This window comes from Citrus clementina, unplaced genomic scaffold (genome assembly GCF_000493195.1).
Source record: "Citrus clementina cultivar Clemenules unplaced genomic scaffold, Citrus_clementina_v1.0 scaffold_4, whole genome shotgun sequence".
NCBI lineage: Eukaryota > Viridiplantae > Streptophyta > Magnoliopsida > Sapindales > Rutaceae > Citrus > Citrus x clementina.
Genome location: NW_006262274.1, coordinates 2,135,121 through 2,153,512, shown reverse-complemented (window position 1 = coordinate 2,153,512; position 18,392 = coordinate 2,135,121). Strand labels below are relative to the sequence as shown.

Genomic DNA, 18,392 nt, shown 5'->3' with positions numbered 1-18,392 from the left:
AAAAGTTAATGGATGATTATTATTATTATTATTATCATCATCGTCGTCTTGGTCTTCATCGTCGTCTTTTGGCTAGATGATAAATAAACAATTACCTCTTAAAAATGTGATAAAAAAATCAAAATCAAAGGCCTCATATTTATGTTACTTATTCTCCACCTAATTTTGAGGAATGAATGGTATGCCTTTGATAGTCACATATCATTGTTAATACCATTGCCGCAAGAATTAGCCCCATCACAAATTTCATTCATATCATACCACACAATACCATTTAAACCGATCAAAATGATTAGAACGACTAAAACGATTTATAAAACTAAAATATGAGCTTCTTTCTTCAACAATTTGCCATTAATTTTGTTAATCGAATATAATTTACAAGATAATGCTAATGCTAATTGTGGGACACGTGTAAAAAACCCAGTTGATATCTGCATTAAAAATTTATCTCGCTAGCAACATCTACATTACCCACTTTCAGAGTCAACAAATAGCATGCTTACAAGAAGACTGATACGATTTCTGTTACCAGCAACGCAACTTCCCCAAGCTACTAATTCTTCAACTTTCCCGAAATCTAGAACTTCAGTTTCTGACAACTCTCTCGCAACAAGAGCAAAGGCAAAGACGATCTCAGTTGGTGATCGTGGTGTTGGTGTTAGAGCTGTGAGTGTGACGATGTCGTTATCGAGTGATCAACGAAGCGAGGAGGGTCATTTCAAGTTGTCTGAATCGGCCGCTCTAGTGATCAAGAAAGGTGATATCACTAAGTGGTCCGTCGATGGTTCGTCTGATGCCATTGTAAGTGCCTTCATGTATTTCTCTTTTGCGATTTTTATTATGTTATCTTGGACAGGGTTTATTTTGATTGCTTGAACTGGTGAAAATTTTAAATGTTGGTATCAATTTTTCGGACTCTTTAATGCAGTCACAACTTGCTAGTTTCAGTTTTCCTTGATGATGGGTTTATTTTATTTTATTTTGTGGACCGTAATTTTAATTTCAATCAAATATGCCCAATTGAACGTAGCGATTGCTTGATTGTGTAATTGAATTCAAAATGCATGATTTCACTGATTGAATGGCTACTTACTGAAGGTTAATCCGGCCAACGAGAGAATGCTTGGAGGTGGTGGTGCAGATGGAGGTACTTTCCCTCTATATTTTAATTTCTATCAGTTATTGTCAATGTAATTTAAGCAACCCGGTGATAACTTTAGATGGATTTTGTTAGCCATACATAGGGCTGCAGGACCAGAGCTCCGAGAAGCTTGCTGTAAGGTTCCAGAAGTCCGACCTGAAGTTCGCTGTCCCATCGGAGAAGCACGAATTACTCCGTAAGTTATTCCAACTGAACTTCTGTTATATCATTCTAGTCTAGTATTTTGTGTGATGAGCATACTGACATCCCAAAACTGCTCAGAGGTTTCAAGTTGCCTGCATCGCATGTGATCCATACTGTTGGTCCTATCTATGATGCGGATAGTAATCCTGAAGCCTCTCTGAGAAATGCATACAAGTAAGTTTATTGCTTTGCTTTAACTATGGTTGTAGTAGTATAATTTTTCTTTCTAAGATTGATATTCTGTGTACTTCAATTTGTTACAGGAACAGCTTGAGCGTGGCCAAAGAAAACAACATTCAATACATTGCTTTTACTGCCATCTCATGTGGTGTATATGGGTATTTGTTCTTGACTTGAGGATCCATTTTCTCTTTTTACATTTTCCTCTTTAAATGCATGGAAGCTTTTCATCTACGTGGAGTTCGAGACAGCAATTCAACCTTTGTGTGAAAGTAGGTTGATTGGAGAAAGTCTTTTGCATCTGTGTAGCTGGCTGACTTTAGTTTTGGCTTCCCCAACTCATAAGCTGTTTCTATAAAGTGTTGGATAATATTCCATTTCATCTAATTCATTTGTATCAGAGTTGGTCAAAATATTTACAGATTTCTAGTCTTCTGTATTAGGTGTCTATAACATGTATCTAACTAGTTGTTTCTCGTTTTATCATTCTTCTATAAAATTTTTCCAGATATCCTTATGAGGAAGCAGCCGCGGTAGCTCTATCTACAGTCAAAGAATTTGCAAATGATTTCAAAGAGGTATCATTACCGATGTTTTTGCTTCATATAACAGCCCTAAATCATTGCATGTTTTCATTTGCTTCTAGATTTTTGAAACTAATAATAGATTGTGGATGAAATAAAATCGATCTGCTCCCAAGGACCACTGTGGTTGTGATTGGAGGTGCTAGTGAAGGCCATCTGAACTGTTTCAAACTAGATTGTTGGTTTTTGTTCGCCAAAGCTTTAATCTGCTCCATTTACCGAAATGAAATTATTGATGAAACCGTTGATGAGATTGACAAGAGTTATTTGAAACTTATTGATTGCCCTTTGCAGGTGCATTTTGTTCTTTTCTCTGATGACATATACAATGTTTGGCTGAACAAAGCAAAGGAATTGCTCAAAGCTTAGCGTGTTATTGGCTTGAATAGCTTAACATCTTAGCATTTTCAAGGAAGCATGGATGTTGAAGCTGGAAAGCATCAATGCAGTTGTTATACTATGTTATGTGTTGAAGCTCTGGTTGAGATTGGATAGATTGGTGCTTGGAAGACAATGAATCTCCTTAGATTGCAAACTTTTATATCAAGAATGGTTCTATTAAATGGATCTGCAATTAGTGATAATCTCCATCGTACATCAATTTGGGCGGTCATTATCTTTCATTGGTCTCATATTTTTGGACTTTTGTCCTTGATCTCTATGGATCCAACCGATCATTAAGCTGAATCGTATTGTTGATGTATATTAGCCAAAGTCCATAAGATCGCCAGCCAATTTGTACTATGACTGTGCGCAGAATGCCAAGCACAAATGATGTGTGAAAGCCTCAATTGCACCGTAAATGCTGTGTAATAACATCTCAGCGAGCTGGACAACAAATGTGAGAAGGCCATGCCAGCCATATCAAAAGAGAAGTAGAAAAAAAAAATACTTTTGTTGGATTTATGCGTATTTTATCTACCCCATACATTTTGGTAATCCATTTTGACCCAGAAAGTTTGTCTCTGTGATATTTAGTCCTCTATTGAGTCTATAAATAGTCTGTTGTGAGGTTACTCATCGCTAACTAATTTATAAGTGCGAAGCGGCCCTCTCTTGGTTGAAAAGGGTAAGCTAACACTCAAAACAAGCAAATAATATTTCACAAAAATGTTCTTTCTAATGGCCGTCACGTCAGTCATAATAATCTAGTAAAGAGATTTTCACTTCCATTCTTTTTAAATCAATGTCAGTTTTAGATTTACAAGTTATATGACGCAATCAAAACAAATTAAATGTGATTTTTTTCTTTTTTCAACCTCTAAACCCCTTTCTGACACATTCAAAGTATTTTGAAAAAATATATATATATGCAGATATAATCACCGTCAGAAGCAGAAGCATTTCATCTTCCTTGTTTTTGTCCCTATAACAACGATCAAGATGTGATGTTTTTGTATAGACAGATATGCAAGATATGATGCGCTAGTATGCGTGCATTTCATCTCCATCAGAAGCAAAAGCACGGCAGAAAAGCACAGAAAGTGCAACATCATTGCTTCTCTTGCCCCTTAACCTATTTGGGCGTTTGTTCCCTTTGGTAGGTTTGGACAAGAATGAATGAGCGGGCTAGAAATTTTGTCTATATATCCCTTTCTTTATGCATGGTCAGAACTTCTAACCGTTAGTTGGAAAAATAAAAAAAATGGGCAAAAGATATCACTAAAGGTACCATTTGTGTTAACACACCAGAACAAAAGGAATTAAGATCAGATCACATACTTCTGAATGTAAAACTTTGGTAACTAACTTTAAATTCAAATGTAACAAATTTGCTTCAAGACTTCCTAGATCAACAAAGAAATACAGTGCATCTGAAATCAACAATAGAGTAACATGCAACTGAGGCTAAACTACTATCATTACAAGCTTATTCCATACAAACTTACACAGATAAGGCTCGCAAAATTGATCCAATGTCCTCCACCCCTGCTTAATCATACAGAAGGCCTTGGAGAAACAACAGAAATCTTCTCCAATTTAACTGAACAATAGAGGCTCTTTCAAGAATCAATAAACAGAATATGTATAGGAAAGCAAAACTTCAGAATTGCAATTTTGAACATGCCGGCTAATATTTTCTCCTTATGTCGATGTGCGGCCTAGGCGGATTGCAAGTTTACTGGTTCAAGTTTCAATGAAGATAACATTGGAAAACAAATCATTCTGGTCCAACGGAAATGAAACATCACAAAATGGTCTTACAAGAGCAACTGAAACCTCAAAATAGTTGGCTACCAAGGGGAAGAGAAACTTTGACAACTCTGCATCAATTCGATGCTCCAAAATTCTGCGACATTCACTCATACCGTTATGGTTCTGTTTTTCCTTTTTAATAAACTGTCATCTGTTAGAAAAATATCAAAGTTATGAAACTTTGTCCTTGGATAAAGTCCTTGGAATTCGACTAATAACATTTTCGTCCACTACTTTGTAGTGCTGAGATATACTCTTATGGATCATCCCGCAATATCTATCCACACGTGCTTCAAATCTGCTGTACAATGCAGGAACTGTAATGGATAAGAGAGTTCCTGTCAACAAATAAAGGCAATTATGTAGATAGGAACACCACAGTGAAATTTCTATAAATGAACCATCCTGGAAATTAATACACAAATGAAAAAACAGCTCATCTATTAATCCAAAAACTAACGGAATTTTTTAGGGAAAACTCAAATGGCCATAAAACAGCATGATTTCAAGAAAAGCCGGAAACTTTTGCAAACATATCTTAAAAAGAAATAATACAATGTTTCTGGTCAAAAGACTAATCCATAAGGCAATTTGCTTGAGAATTTATAGGCCCTCTTAAGGAGTAGTAGAGAGAACATAAAGAAAAACGAATGAATAGTGGGGGAAAAAAAGGCCAAACAGTTCAGTTGACAAAAAAAGGATGAATCTGCATACCGATATAGGCTAGAGTGAAGAATGAGAAGTAGCTACCAATGGCAGACAGGAGCCAAAGATAGGCCACCACCTGTCAAATAAAAGTAGTCCGGTGAGATTCTAAACATACTGAAAATTCACTCCACACCACAGACTGTAGAATGGACAACTAGCATTATTTCATACCAATGGATATCAAGGGATATACACTAATTGCAGATATCTAAAAAAATAATAGAGCTTGTGACCCAAATACCGAGGTTTGCATGTTACTCCATCAAATCAACAACTCCAAATGATGACATAACAAGAACGAAGGCAGAGTCTGCAGAGGGCTATCCTGGGGTATAGCCTAGTCGAGCCCCCCCAATACTTCATAGTACACCCAAAGTTATTACATTATCATATAAATTATAAATACTTTTTTTTTGGGTGGGGGGGGGGGGGGGGGGGTTTCCACATTCCATCTAATTCTTACTCTATATCTGCAAAACCATTTAATTTTTTTCTTTTCATTTAGTCACATGAGTAATTAAATTTTTTATTGATCTGGATTAGACAAAATATTTTCTCTACTTCTAGAATCTGTAAGACACAAACTTCAATAATGTTTGTTCTTTATGTTTATATTTTTTATAATAAACACACACTTTGGAATGGATGACTTCTTATATCTACCTTACAAAGCCCATTTATTATTTATCTATTAATTTTAAATAAATATTCTTTTTCAATTTAGCCCATATATTACCGAACAAGCTATGCTAAGCCACTGGGCATCTACTCCCTTTCACTTACTTTACCTTACCCCAATCCAATCTTGGCTTACTGAACCAGTTTCCATCCATACAACTCAACCTTAATTGGTCGGGCAATTTTACTTTTTTTTTTTTTTTGAAAGGGCAATTTTTACCTTGTACGCATTGAAGTTAGAGATTTACATGCCTGTCTTTCATCTTTATCTATCTTCGCTAGAAATAAATCTTAAATTCCCAACGCTGCACATCACCAAGGTTCCAAGTTCTAGCACTACAAGAACACTCAACAAATTCTTTAATCCAAATAGGGTTACACCGACCTGGAAAAAGAGTCTAAAATCCTTGCCAACAGTGATGTCGTGAGCCATAAGGAGCAGATAGTTTATTTTAACACGAAATGATGCTGCAGCATTATTAACCATTTCCTCCGATACCTCCAACTCAGGTAATGACTCTAGTTGTCTGCTAAAATACGAAAAAGTAAGCCTCATTAGGAAGCGCCTATGCGCATCGTAAACACAAAGCCACAAACACATAGCGAGCAGATTACACATACTTATTTCTAAAAGCAGCAAAATTGGCACGAAAGAACATCAAAACGATCAGCAACAGCAAAACATCCGAACAAACAGACAAGAAAGGTAACCCAGACCGCTCAAATATCAGCCATGCAACGGTAGCAACCACAATCACACCAAAAGAAACACGGCGTCGTTTCCATAACAGCACATCAGCAGCTAAGCATAATCAAATAACCAAATTTTAGTCAAACAATTAGTCGCACAATCATCTAAAAACAAAATAAAAAAAAAGAACATAATTTTCCGTACGAAATATTAAAAAGAATCCATTTTGGTTTATTTTAAAGGGAAAAATCAGACTTTTTTTAACACCGAGAATCTTACTTCTACCGCCGCCCATGAACTGGTGAACTGTTCCGTGCCGATTTAAAAGCTTAAATCCTCCGGCGCCGGCGGCGGGGGCGGATGTCGATGAGGAACTGGTGGCAGCTGCGTCTCCATCTCGATCGACTATATCGCACGAATCTGCCGAATTATCCATCAATCAACGCCGGAAATTTAGCGGCCAATGTAAACGACATTCAAAATTCATATAAATCTGGGGATCAATTTTGACCTTGTAAACAAATACTCTAGATCTTGTGAGTTATTTATTTTATTATCGTCCTTTTTCGAACTACGAAGACCGGGCGGCCACGGTTCTTGGAGACACGTGTCGACAGATTAGAGGTTGCAGTTTTCGCCAGGTGAGCAGATCGCTTGCTCTGTGCGACTTTCTTGTCTGACATGGCAATAACTATTGCAAAATAATAAATTTGATAAACTTTGCTCGGATTGAAATTTGAAAAGATGTAATAACAGATGGATCCCTAGTAATTTTTTTTTCTTAACTTAAGAAGACAAATTTTTCTTATATATCCAATAGGTCCCTGGTCGTCAGTTATGGGGGTGACAACTATGACCGAATTACGTTGAATTTTGACCATTTGCGTCAAACACGTCCTAAAAGCATGTCGAAAAGTCGAAACTGAAATGACTGTGGTTCACGGGACTAAAACATTGGAGCAGGTCAAGGTCGACTCCGCCAAATTTTTTATTGGGGTTAAATATCATTGCGCCCCTTCATGTATCTTACAATGTTCAACTGTGTGTAAATTTTTTTTTAATAAATTACGATGGGTCGACTGGTCAGTATTTTAATTGGGAGGATGTTGATTTAGTGCGCGCCAAAGTGTGGCGAACTCTCATTGAGAGACAGCTCTGCAGCAGCGCCCAACGTCCCAGATGAAAGCTCGCCACGCACGTCACATAGCATCATAACGTGCGCGTCGTTGTGCACCAAATCACACCTCTTTATTGTATTAATGCACATATTATATCATTTATTTAGCCATTGTGTAATGATTTATCGACATGGATTTTTATTTGAAAAAAAAAATGGTTATGCAAATGGAAAATACGTTTCTTCTAATTTCTCACCACAATTTTAGTTCTGAGAAGCCTCCGCTCAGGTACGCCTACTATTCATTCAAATGTTCGTTTCCTCTTTCTAAATGATTTTCTTTAAAGTTTTTGCTGCCTATTACAAGTTTCATCATTTATGTCAGCTCTTTGGTTCAGTCTTTTGAGTAATATCGCTAACCCGCTATCCTGCACATTTCATTTTAACCTGTTGGTTATTTACTTTTAGTAGATGTTGTGTTGCATTGACCTTTAATCGTTGAATGGTTTGATTGTATCTCATTGTATACTGAATTTGAGCTCAACCCATTTCCCATTTTCGATTTTCTCGAAAGGGTGTGAATTTGATTTTAAGACAATAGGTTAGAAAGAGAGAGAGAGAGAGAACAGGCAAAACAAGGACGAGAAGCTTAAGATTTAGGAGGACGAATTTGTTAGTAGCCTCTGGGTATGTTTTAGTTAAAGCTTTATTTATATAGAGTATACTTAATTATGACATTCTATGGGACGATTAGAGGTACTGATAGTGAGTCCGCAAAATGCTTTTGCTTGGTTGCAGAATTGTATAAGATACTAGCTTCTGTTATTTATCACTTGTTATATTGCATTGTGTATTGTACATTCTGCTCGTAGGAATTTCAATCTGCAGCATCTTATGGACTTTCTGTTTCTGTGTCATCCTACCTTTTGATTGATTTCTACCAGGGTAAGTAGACTTTGTCTGTTTCTGTGCTGGAGGCCCTTAGGTACTTGAACTAAGATTTGTGTGCATGAAATCAAGGCATCCAAGATCAGGCAATAAAGATGTCTGGATTTCATGCACATGTTGGATTCCGGAATTCAAGATTTGCATGAAAGGTTGATTGTGTCATCAATCTCCTAGTTGTACAGGTTTGTCCCTTCTTTTTCCTCACTGCTGCTGGCTTCAGCACTATATCTAAGTAGAAATTTGATAGTTTATGGTGTAATCCATTTGAAGCTTTTCGAAACTCCAGATACAAGTTTTGTTAGTTCTATTTGTTTTCCTGTTTGGATTTATTTGAAATATAATAAGTTGACCCTCGAATATAAGAATGAGAAACTTTTCACTATTCTTCTAGTTATCACTGTCTCATCTCAATATACTAGGTGCTTATTATTATTCATTCTAAAGCAATAGAATTAACTAAGAAGACTGGCTTCCTCTTCTGAGGACTGAGTCAGCTCCTTGGCCCTCTGTGCTTGGAGCTTCCAATCAGTGCAAAACAGAGTAATAATCATCATGACCACACATGAAGCCTGCGCTGCTGCCAGCCCATACCACAACCCCAAAAAGCCAATTTTCAGTTCGAAAGCCATGAGAGCTGCAACTGGCAAACCAATAATGTAGAAAGCACAGAAATTTATACAAACACCAAGCTTTGGCCGGGCAGAGCCTAATAGGATTCCACATGCAGCTGTCTGAGGACAGTTGCCTAGCTCGCACAAACCCAATATTGGTAGAGCAGCTTTTGTCAAGGCAAGAACTGCTGACTCACTTGTATAAAGCTTCCCCCATGCATCTCTTACTGCAAATGCAAATGCAGAGGCCAGTACACCACCCACAAATGCCACAATGATCCCCATTATGGTAGTCCGCTGAGCACACCCTGGCTGCTCAGCCCCCAATGCTTGTCCGACAAGCGTTGATAGACCCTGGTTTAGTGAGTTGGGAAAAACATATAGCAAACCTGTAGTTTGTATGAGGATTCCCATGGCGGACACACTTGCCTGTGGATCACTAAGTAGGCCACACATTATAAGCATTATCTCGTACCACCACCACTCCAAGCAGATAGATAATAAACTTGGCAGCATTAGGGACAATAAAGACCACCAACCTTGATTGCATGAGTCAACTGCTTGCCAATCCCATGGTTTTAGTGCTGTTCTTGAGAAAATGAGATATACTAGCAAACCCAAAATTACAATAAATGTGTGCGAGGCAGCAGCCAGGGCAACTCCCCTAACCCCTAAATTTAAAACCATTGCAAGTATAATGTTGATTGCAATGTGGAAGATTAATGCAAAACTTGCTGCGATGGTGAGGGGTTTGTTTATATTTTGAGTCCTTAAAAAGATCCTCAATGGATTGAGGAGAGCCTGAGCTATTAATTCAGGGATGGAGTAGATGATATATACCTTGGCCACTGATATAATGGCTTGCTCTTGACCTAAGGAAAGAAGGATATGTTCAATGTTGACCCATAATATGGAGATCGGAAAAATTATGACTATCAGGATGGATAGTGTTCGTCTACATGCTTGGCTGAGAATTGTCCCCTTTTTGGCTCCATATGCCTGCGAGCATATGGGTTCCATGCCCATGGCTAGCCCCTTAAGAACAGAGTAACCTGTTATGTTTGCAATCCCGAGTGAGAGAGAGCCCCCAGCTAACTCAATATCCCCAAGATGTCCCAAGAAAAGCATAGAGATGATGGATTTGAACTGAAAAAGCAGCCCTGTTATTGCTACAGGGCATGCAATTTTTCTTAGCGAGTTCAGCTCCTCTGCTACCTGCATTAGATCACACATGAGATGCTAAGCAATGTAAAACACATAAAGCTGGAAAATTTAATGACTTCTTCATCATACAGTTGAGATTTTATTTACCATGACGTTGAAAGAATTACTATCACGCAACAAGATTCACGAGATTTGGCTGCCTCCAACCAAGATCCGTATTAAGAAATTAGGGATTTTTTACTTTTCCAATTAGAACCTGCTCTTGCAACCCTAAATTTAACTCGACCGAAAAGCACCAGCTATAGGAATAATGTACTTCTATAAATTAGCGAATGTGATCAGAACCAGCCATCAGATTCAGATTATATACCGTAAAGGTCGGGGGGGGGGGTGGTTTGGGGGTGGGAGTGGAAGGAGTTGTCTTCAATTATAATTTCCTAGAAGGTCCACTCGCCAAATCATGACACCAGTTACTGACACCTAGAAAAGTTGGTAATTTGTGGCAAGGTGATGGATTCTCTTCATAATTCATATTAATAACCTTACTTGTCATTTGTCACCTAGAATGTCATTACTCGTAAGAGGGTTTTTCAGGAAACTATGAAGTAATAGTTATGTACCATAAATGCCATTGTAGATATGGAGGAAGATTGGGTTTGTGAAGAATGAGAAAAAAACTGAATACTGGTTGCCAACCTGGTGACTTATATGTAATTCATACATTTCCATTTATTCATGCTACTATCAATTATTACTTGAAAACTTAGTCAGTGACACTAATACATGTTCAGACTGCTGAAGAAACCCAAAGACACAATAATCAAATTTTGTTATGGCATCAAACCTTGTCTAGGCTCATTAAACATGGCAGGATAGCCTTGGTAATTCAGTCACAGGAGTTTTAGCAACAACTGGAGTTTAGATTTTGAAATGGCTGAATAAGAGAGAGTGTGATGGTTGTTATCACAATATATACAAAATTTAATGACCCTACTGTTAATTCTATGATTTTTGAAATTTTTGGAGTCGTTCTCGACAAATCGACGGTTGTTTTACTCAGACTACACAGAAAACGACAGACTGGTTGAACTCTGTATTTTTGTTTTCTGTTTTGTGGATGCATATCTTTTTTTGGTCAACTTGGCTGCTATTTGTGGTCTTAATAAAAGTAAGATAAACACATATGCACACATGTATATTACTTTGGTCGGTATGAGAAAGTATTCCTCAGTAAAGTTAGGTCAAAGCAATCAAATGATGTTGAATAAGAAGGTTAATGTTTACTTATCAATTTTAATACGGAAGCAGTCATCTAAGAGTTCCAATATTAATATGCCTTTATAAAAGGCCAGTATTTCTTAATTGTGCTATGCCTTTCCTTAATCTATCGCTCTGTGTCATCTTTCTTAGAAACTAATATTAAGTCTTTCATGTCAGCCGTTTTTAATTGAGATGATAAAATGGCTTATGCAAAATGTCTTCAAGTTTTTGCGGGGACAAGGACAGGACACTGAAGTAGAGGAAACGGTTTAAAATGAAGCTAATCGAGAACCAGTGCAATGGAGGTTTACCTTGTTCTTCTGCAACCAGTTCAGAAATCCACTAATGGAGGTTCTCCATCCAACCATTTCCGAGTTCAATTCTGGGGATTCACTTGAAGATGGCATTGTGGAATGTCAGAAACAAGACCGGAATGGTGAAGAGAAATGGAAAAACAGAAGATTAACTTGATGATGTACTGTCTTGTTTCAGGGTCATGTATATATAGTAACACTTGCATGATAAACTTATATTTAAATTAGGAACATCCTTTGTATTTCTAAATCCATTTTGTTACCTTCAATATTATTCCAAAATTAGTCTGTGGTGTTCATTCTAACGACAAGACGGTATTACAAGACAAATTTGAACTGTTGCATCGAGTGATATAAATAGAATTTATTGAAAAAACAAGGAAAGTTCACTAGACCAGGCACTTGGTTTTTTGTCAAGGAAAATGCAGCTAGCTGGCAAGCTCCATTGAAGAGACAGAAGATTTCAATATTTAACAATTTGTTTGTCTAGAATATAAGCCAAATTTGCATCGGACGACTTGTCACTTGAGTTCAATCTAAGCATTTTTGGGTATGTGGAAGGGGCACTCAGCTACCATTAGCAACATATTCTCTTTTACCATTTTCTAATGAGGGGATTAATGGTTTCGCCTATGAACCAAAAAGGGTGGGGACGGTTCTACCCCCACAGAATTAGACCGATTTCATTTAAAATAGAAAATAAAGAAAATTCACATTATCTTTAAAAATTTAAATAGAGAAAAAAAATTTTAACACTTAATATTCTTCTTTTTTTAATTTAGGTATTTTAACCATCCTTGACCTTGAAGGTTGTTTTTAACATAATTTAATTTATTATGTTCATCCTTATCACAAAAAATGACTAAATTGTCCCAAAAAAATGTGCCATAATACAATTTTTTATTAATTTAATTGAAAATTAATAATCTCATTAGGAAATAGTACTAGTACCAATTAAGCTTCGATGAAGTTAAAATAATTTTATGATTATATATTTTTAAAAAAATGATTATTTAATTATTTAATTATCTAAATTTCTTCTTTATTCCAAATTGTTAAGAACTTATATTATCATTGTTATTTTAAAGTGGGTGGGGACGTGGAGTTTTACACATTTTTTTGAGAGAAAATATCACCACCCTTGGCCTTTCACAAATGCAAGTCCAATTCTAAGGAGCCGTTTATTTTTTGACTTAATGACTTAATTTTAATTAGTTAAGTCATTAAGTATGATTATTTTTCTAACTTAATGAAAATTTTCAGTCATTAAATCATTAATTTATTAAGCTAATTATTTTAGCTTTTTATTTAATCTAAAAAGTATGGATGATATCATTAAAAAATATTATCCAAAATATCTCTATCTAATTAATTAATTATCATCATTACCTAAATAAAACTTAACAATTAGCATTATTATCCATTTCTATATAACTTGTGATAATATATAGTGGTAGACTATATTATTTTAATCTTTTTATTTTCTTCAAATTAGCATTATTTATCTTCATAATTTTTTATGAAATTTTTCATATAAAAACATCAAAAACTAAATTAAAATTGATTAACATATATAATATAGAATATTAAAGAGTTGTATTCAATTGATTATAATTTATTATTTTATATTTATTCTTTGAGATATTTATTATTTGTTTAATATTTATAATTTACAAGAGTATAAATATAAAAATATTTACATTTCAAAGATTAAAAAAAAAAAAAAAGGCCACATAACTTAAAAGAATAACATGTGCTGGCCCAAATTGGTCTGTGTAAATTAAAAGGAGAACATGTTTTAATGAAGCAGCCATCTTATCCAACTCTGGAAATCAATTGAGACTTGTGAATTGTGTGATGGAGGAGAGATTTTACTGATCTAAATATTATAAAATACTTCTTGTAATCACAAAATTAATCACAAAAATTACGCTAATAATAATGATTATGATTATGATTATGATTATGATTATTATTATTATTATTATGCATTGAAAAGTCTATCCAAGCCTTCTTGTACACGTATTAGTCAGCTGAATGCTTGGCACTCTGTGGGCAGTGGGTTGTTTTCCCCGATACTCTCCACTATAAATTCAACACTTCGAGCTTTCTCGTCTTGGACTTAATTTAGCTCGTCTCGGTTGAATTTCGAACGATCAAGAAACGTCACCGTTTCATTCGCGATGGCTCTCCGTTCGCTCGCCACCAGAAAAGCTATAGGCTTGGGTAAATCCGTAGGATTAGGGCTACGTGGACTGCAGACGGTCACGCTGCCTGATCTTCCGTACGATTACAGCGCTTTGGAGCCGGCGATTAGCGGAGAGATTATGCAGCTTCATCACCAGAAGCATCACCAGGCTTACGTTACTAACTACAACAAGGCGGTCGAGCAGCTTTTTCAAGCTTTGAACAAAGTCGACACTTCCACCGTCGTCCAGTTGCAGGGCGCTATCAAGTTCAACGGCGGAGGTTAGATAGCTTTTTTTTATTGTTGATTTTTTTTTCACTGTATTTTAGGTATATGTTGTTGAATTATTGTATTTTAACTGAACTTGAAGAAGAAAGAACTGATTTTGATTTATTTTTATATCAATTTTATTAATTAATATTTAGTGTTAGAATGATTATTGAATTAATTTTTAGAGCATCACCAAAAATTCTAATTTTTATTTGGAAAAGTGAAAAAGGAGGTCATTTTTCAAAAGATTATATATATATATATATATATATATATATATATATATATTATCTTAATCAATTTTTTTCTCTACAAAAGTAATAATAATTATAACACTTTTCTTAAATTATGAGATAAAAAAAATATAACATTAAATTAAAGGTTTCAAAAGACTCTCTGAATCACATAGTGTTTCTCTCTCTTTAATATGCACTATCTCATTTGGAGATTCTTTTAGAATTCTTTCTTGTTGATGTGGCTCTTAGAGGCACTGCATCTCAGGACTTGAGGTTTGGTGTGTTGAGATAGCTACTTTGAACAATAATGATAAAGGATATTCATAGGATAATTATCAAATGTGTGTTCATTCTCAATGTATTATCAGCAGTAAGCAAATGCATAATCTTTAAATACCAGCCAACCGTAGGTCATTAGAGAGAGTAGTGTTAGAAATACAAGTGATTGGGAAACAATCATGTTTAACGTAGTTCATTTTGTTATGAGTATTTTACTATTCAAGTTAATAAATGCTGCTTAAGAAGAGTGTTGAGAAACATAATAGTTCATATTCAATATCTATCAAATTAAAGAACAAATATCAGGCTAACAGCTACCGTTAAGCTTCCTACGATCCTCTTCAACCATGATCGCTCTTGTTTTGATATCTGTTATTGATTTGGTTCATGTCAAATGGTAATATGTCATGCAGGTCATGTCAACCACTCAATTTTCTGGAAGAATCTTGCTCCTGTTCACGTAAGTTGAACTTCTCTATAGATTGTTTTCGTAAGGCCTTTTTTAAAATCTGTTGTCTAATGTTTTAACATGCTACATTCATTATTCCAGGAAGGAGGTGGCGAGCCACCACATAGTTCCCTTGGTTGGGCTATTGACACGCATTTTGGTTCTCTGGAAGCATTGATACAAAAGATGAGTGCTGAGGGTGCAGCTTTGCAGGGCTCTGGATGGGTGGTAAGCACTGTTGTTGGTTTCAAGTCTCTACAATTGTTTCATCACTGTTGTTGGTTTCAAGTCTCTACAATTGTTTCATTCTTTATCTCTAGTCATTGCCTCTATGTGTCAGCCAATGTGCATCTTTGCATTTTATTCTTTGCTTCTTTACATGCTTCCTTTTGGCAGTGGCTTGGTTTAGATACAGAGTTTAAAAGGCTTGTGGTTGAAACTACTGCAAATCAGGTAATTTTATGAGATTCTCCAATTTGGTAAGAATTTCACAGCATTTTTTTTTAGAAGGCATTCAAGGAATGACCGTCTGAAGTTTCTAATGTTGTTCAATTTAACAGTTCCAGTTATTTCTATTGAATTTTCAAGTCAAAGTAATAGTAATGATTTTGTGCTTAGCCCTTGTTTTAAATATATATAGAAGATTCACTATCATATCAAAAGTGGTTTTTTATTCTTTCTTTTAGTAGTACATTACAATTTATTGTTATTAAAACTAAATCATTGCAACAATAGCATAGCCTGGGGGTCTATTGAGCATAGATAAAAAAATCTGTGCTGAATAAAGGCAAGATCTACCTTACACTTACAAATAGTTTCAAGGTTGGAATTTCAAGTCCATTAGGACTTGAACTCATTACCCCCATGACAGGGGATGAGGACTGACGGCCTGGGTGGCATGCCAGGAACTGTTATTTATTATTTTTTTTTTGGGGTTAAAATCACCCTAATCCCCTGAACATAATATACACATCTAAATTTTTCATGAGTTGGCGGTTGGCAGTGGCTTGACTGGTGAATTTGCTTTTGTACTTAATCTATGAACTTGTGTAATCAGTGAAAAAAAAACTTCTCTAACTGTCTAAGCAATGCATAAATTATGAACTGCTGCTGCAGGATCCACTGGTGACTAAAGCCCCAACTCTGGTTCCTTTGCTTGGTATAGATGTTTGGGAGCATGCATACTACCTACAGGTAATTTTGCAGAGTTTAATTCCCTGTACTGTGTGGTTAATTTTTTTATCTTAGAAACTTGTAGGGTATTAGCATCGGTAATGATGAGATCCATAATTCTGTTTGGTAATCTTGAGTTGAAAATGTACTAATTTAGTGTCAGCAATGATTCTTTACTTGGTTTGAGATAATTTTTCTTATTTATATGTGCAGTACAAGAATGTCAAACCAGATTATCTGAAAAACATTTGGAACGTAATGAACTGGAAGTATGCTAGTGATGTGTATCAGAAAGAATGCCCTTAAGCTTGGAGCTCTTCCTTGAGCATGGAGTTCTTTGTTTGATCTGGGTTCTCTCTTGGGTTCAAGAGGCGAATACCCTTGCAGCTTTTCACGCTGAAGTGACAATAAAACGATAATTTGCAACTGATGACAGACACCCTTTCTTTTGCAGTGAGTGTTACTTGTGTATCCCTTATGTGACATCCAAAATAATATTGGGGTTTATGCTCTTTTTGTATCTCACTATGTGCACGGATCTGTGAATATGTATGATTGGGTTTCTATTTTCTATTTGTTTAATGGCGTAACATCATCAATGCTTTGTTCAAGTCCAAGCTTGGGACCTGAATTATATAATATGTAGGCCCTGTTTGGCCGATTTGGTATTGAGGTCGAACAACCGTAGTTTAAAAGTTACAACTAAAGTGTTTGGTAAATATTAATTATTTTAATTTAAAAATTAAGCTGATTTGATTAATTATTTTTATGATAAAAAATTTATAATATTTTTATTTTTTTAAATTATTATTTAAAAATTATATTTATTATATACTATTAATTTTTATTTTATCGTTGTAGTTTTATTTCTACATCTTGACAATTTAAAAGTTCCAGCATCACAATATAGACAACTTTAACAACTTAAAAGTTGGAAATGGTATTTAAGCTTCGAATATGATAGCGTTAGACTAATACGATACATCAACAACGCATTAAGGAGTTTATTACAACTAACGCATTAACGAATCCACTTGCGGGTGTGGGTTTAGGCGTGCTCGTATTATATATAAAAAAAACAAAAAAACAAAAAAAAAAACAAAATCTCATTTTTTTTCATCATCCACCTATCGAAACAAATCTTTAACCTTTCCTTCCTTTTATCACTAACATCATCACCTAATTTATCACAACCGCTTGATACTACCATGGAGTTCACATTTGTTGCGCCTTCAACTTGCTGCATGATACCATAAGTACTAATCTACTTTCTCTACATCGTGCGATACTATAGTCATTACCTCACCGCTGTGCCTGATCTTCATCGCCTGAATCGTCAAACAACAGATTAGTGTTAAGGTTTAATTACTATATCTTAAATTAATTTGAGGTGTGATTTGAATGGCTGATTATGTTACTGATTTGATATTGATTTCTAAATTTTAAGAATTGAATCTTGTCGTTGCAAATTTTTGCTTGGTACGTAATAATTAACTTTTTATTTCGAATATCCTTCTACGTTAAGCTTTATGGACTATTTTAACTTAAGATGTGGATTTTTTTTGTCAAAGGCTTTGCAAAAGAAAACAAATTGTCAAAGAGTGCCGAGGTTGCCGTATAATCCTTTGATTCTCAAGTCAATCTTTTGAATTAAATTTTTACAAATAGAATCTAAAGAATGGATTTAAGTCGTTCTTTATAAAGAATTAATAGATGTAGGTCCCTCTTTGTAGAACCACGCCTATGGTCCTTTGTCGAAAACTCACCATTTGAATGTTTTACTTATAAATATATTCTAAGTGTTTGGTTTATTATTTGTAAATAATGGACCTAGATCATTTATTATAGAAAATTGACTTAGGTCATTTTTTACCAAAAAAAAAATGAATGTAGGTCACTCTTTGTGGAATCACGCCTTTGGCGCTTAATCGAAAACTCACCCCTTAAATATTTAGGTCATTTATTTTGTTGGGCCTATAATATTTGTAGAAAATGAATC

At 35.2% G+C, this 18,392-nt stretch overlaps 4 protein-coding genes and 1 long non-coding RNA gene across 9 annotated transcripts; 3 read left to right on the top strand and 2 right to left on the bottom strand.

The window, feature by feature from the left end:
* The first annotated feature begins 155 nt into the window (after positions 1 to 155).
* LOC18044017 (macro domain-containing protein VPA0103) lies at positions 156 to 3,060 on the top strand. 2 transcript variants are annotated; one of them, XM_006435849.2, is made up of 7 exons: positions 157 to 804; positions 1,102 to 1,150; positions 1,238 to 1,340; positions 1,427 to 1,522; positions 1,612 to 1,686; positions 2,037 to 2,106; positions 2,407 to 3,060. In XM_006435849.2, exons 1-7 carry the CDS (start codon positions 499 to 501, stop codon positions 2,479 to 2,481), a joined length of 774 nt encoding a protein of 257 aa, XP_006435912.1. In that variant the 5' UTR covers positions 157 to 498; the 3' UTR covers positions 2,482 to 3,060. The 2 variants fall into 2 exon arrangements, with proteins under 2 accessions (XP_024041075.1, XP_006435912.1); XM_024185307.1 differs by lacking the exon at positions 2,407 to 3,060 and having other exon boundaries at positions 156 to 804; positions 2,037 to 2,372.
* Positions 3,061 to 3,837: 777 nt separating this feature from the next.
* LOC18044016 (reticulon-like protein B16) lies at positions 3,838 to 7,087 on the bottom strand. Of its 3 annotated transcripts, none has more exons than XM_006435848.2 (5): positions 6,665 to 7,085; positions 6,316 to 6,496; positions 6,080 to 6,224; positions 5,023 to 5,092; positions 3,838 to 4,646 (listed from the first exon to the last, which is right to left on the bottom strand). In XM_006435848.2, the coding sequence occupies exons 1-5, from the start codon at positions 6,819 to 6,821 to the stop codon at positions 4,480 to 4,482; spliced, it is 720 nt and encodes a 239-aa protein (XP_006435911.1). In that variant the 5' UTR covers positions 6,822 to 7,085; the 3' UTR covers positions 3,838 to 4,479. The 3 variants fall into 3 exon arrangements, with proteins under 3 accessions (XP_006435911.1, XP_006435910.1, XP_024041702.1); XM_006435847.2 differs by having other exon boundaries at positions 6,080 to 6,221; XM_024185934.1 differs by lacking the exon at positions 3,838 to 4,646 and having other exon boundaries at positions 5,022 to 5,092; positions 5,915 to 6,224; positions 6,665 to 7,087.
* A 644-nt stretch (positions 7,088 to 7,731) lies between these two features.
* LOC112098830 lies at positions 7,732 to 11,803 on the top strand. Its single transcript, XR_002905884.1, has 3 exons — positions 7,732 to 7,814; positions 8,447 to 8,632; positions 11,663 to 11,803. It is a non-coding gene; the product is annotated as an uncharacterized LOC112098830 (long non-coding RNA).
* On the bottom strand, positions 8,626 to 11,913 carry LOC18044015 (protein DETOXIFICATION 53). The gene is made up of 2 exons (XM_006435844.2): positions 11,797 to 11,913; positions 8,626 to 10,276 (listed from the first exon to the last, which is right to left on the bottom strand). Exons 1-2 carry the CDS (start codon positions 11,890 to 11,892, stop codon positions 8,903 to 8,905), a joined length of 1,470 nt encoding a protein of 489 aa, XP_006435907.2. The 5' UTR covers positions 11,893 to 11,913; the 3' UTR covers positions 8,626 to 8,902.
* Positions 11,914 to 13,837: 1,924 nt separating this feature from the next.
* LOC18044014 (superoxide dismutase [Mn], mitochondrial) lies at positions 13,838 to 17,004 on the top strand. 2 transcript variants are annotated; one of them, XM_006435841.2, is made up of 6 exons: positions 13,839 to 14,268; positions 15,186 to 15,232; positions 15,323 to 15,448; positions 15,617 to 15,673; positions 16,337 to 16,414; positions 16,607 to 17,004. In XM_006435841.2, the coding sequence occupies exons 1-6, from the start codon at positions 13,983 to 13,985 to the stop codon at positions 16,697 to 16,699; spliced, it is 687 nt and encodes a 228-aa protein (XP_006435904.1). In that variant the 5' UTR covers positions 13,839 to 13,982; the 3' UTR covers positions 16,700 to 17,004. The 2 variants fall into 2 exon arrangements, with proteins under 2 accessions (XP_024041802.1, XP_006435904.1); XM_024186034.1 differs by lacking the exon at positions 15,617 to 15,673 and having other exon boundaries at positions 13,838 to 14,268.
* The last annotated feature ends 1,388 nt before the right edge of the window (positions 17,005 to 18,392 follow it).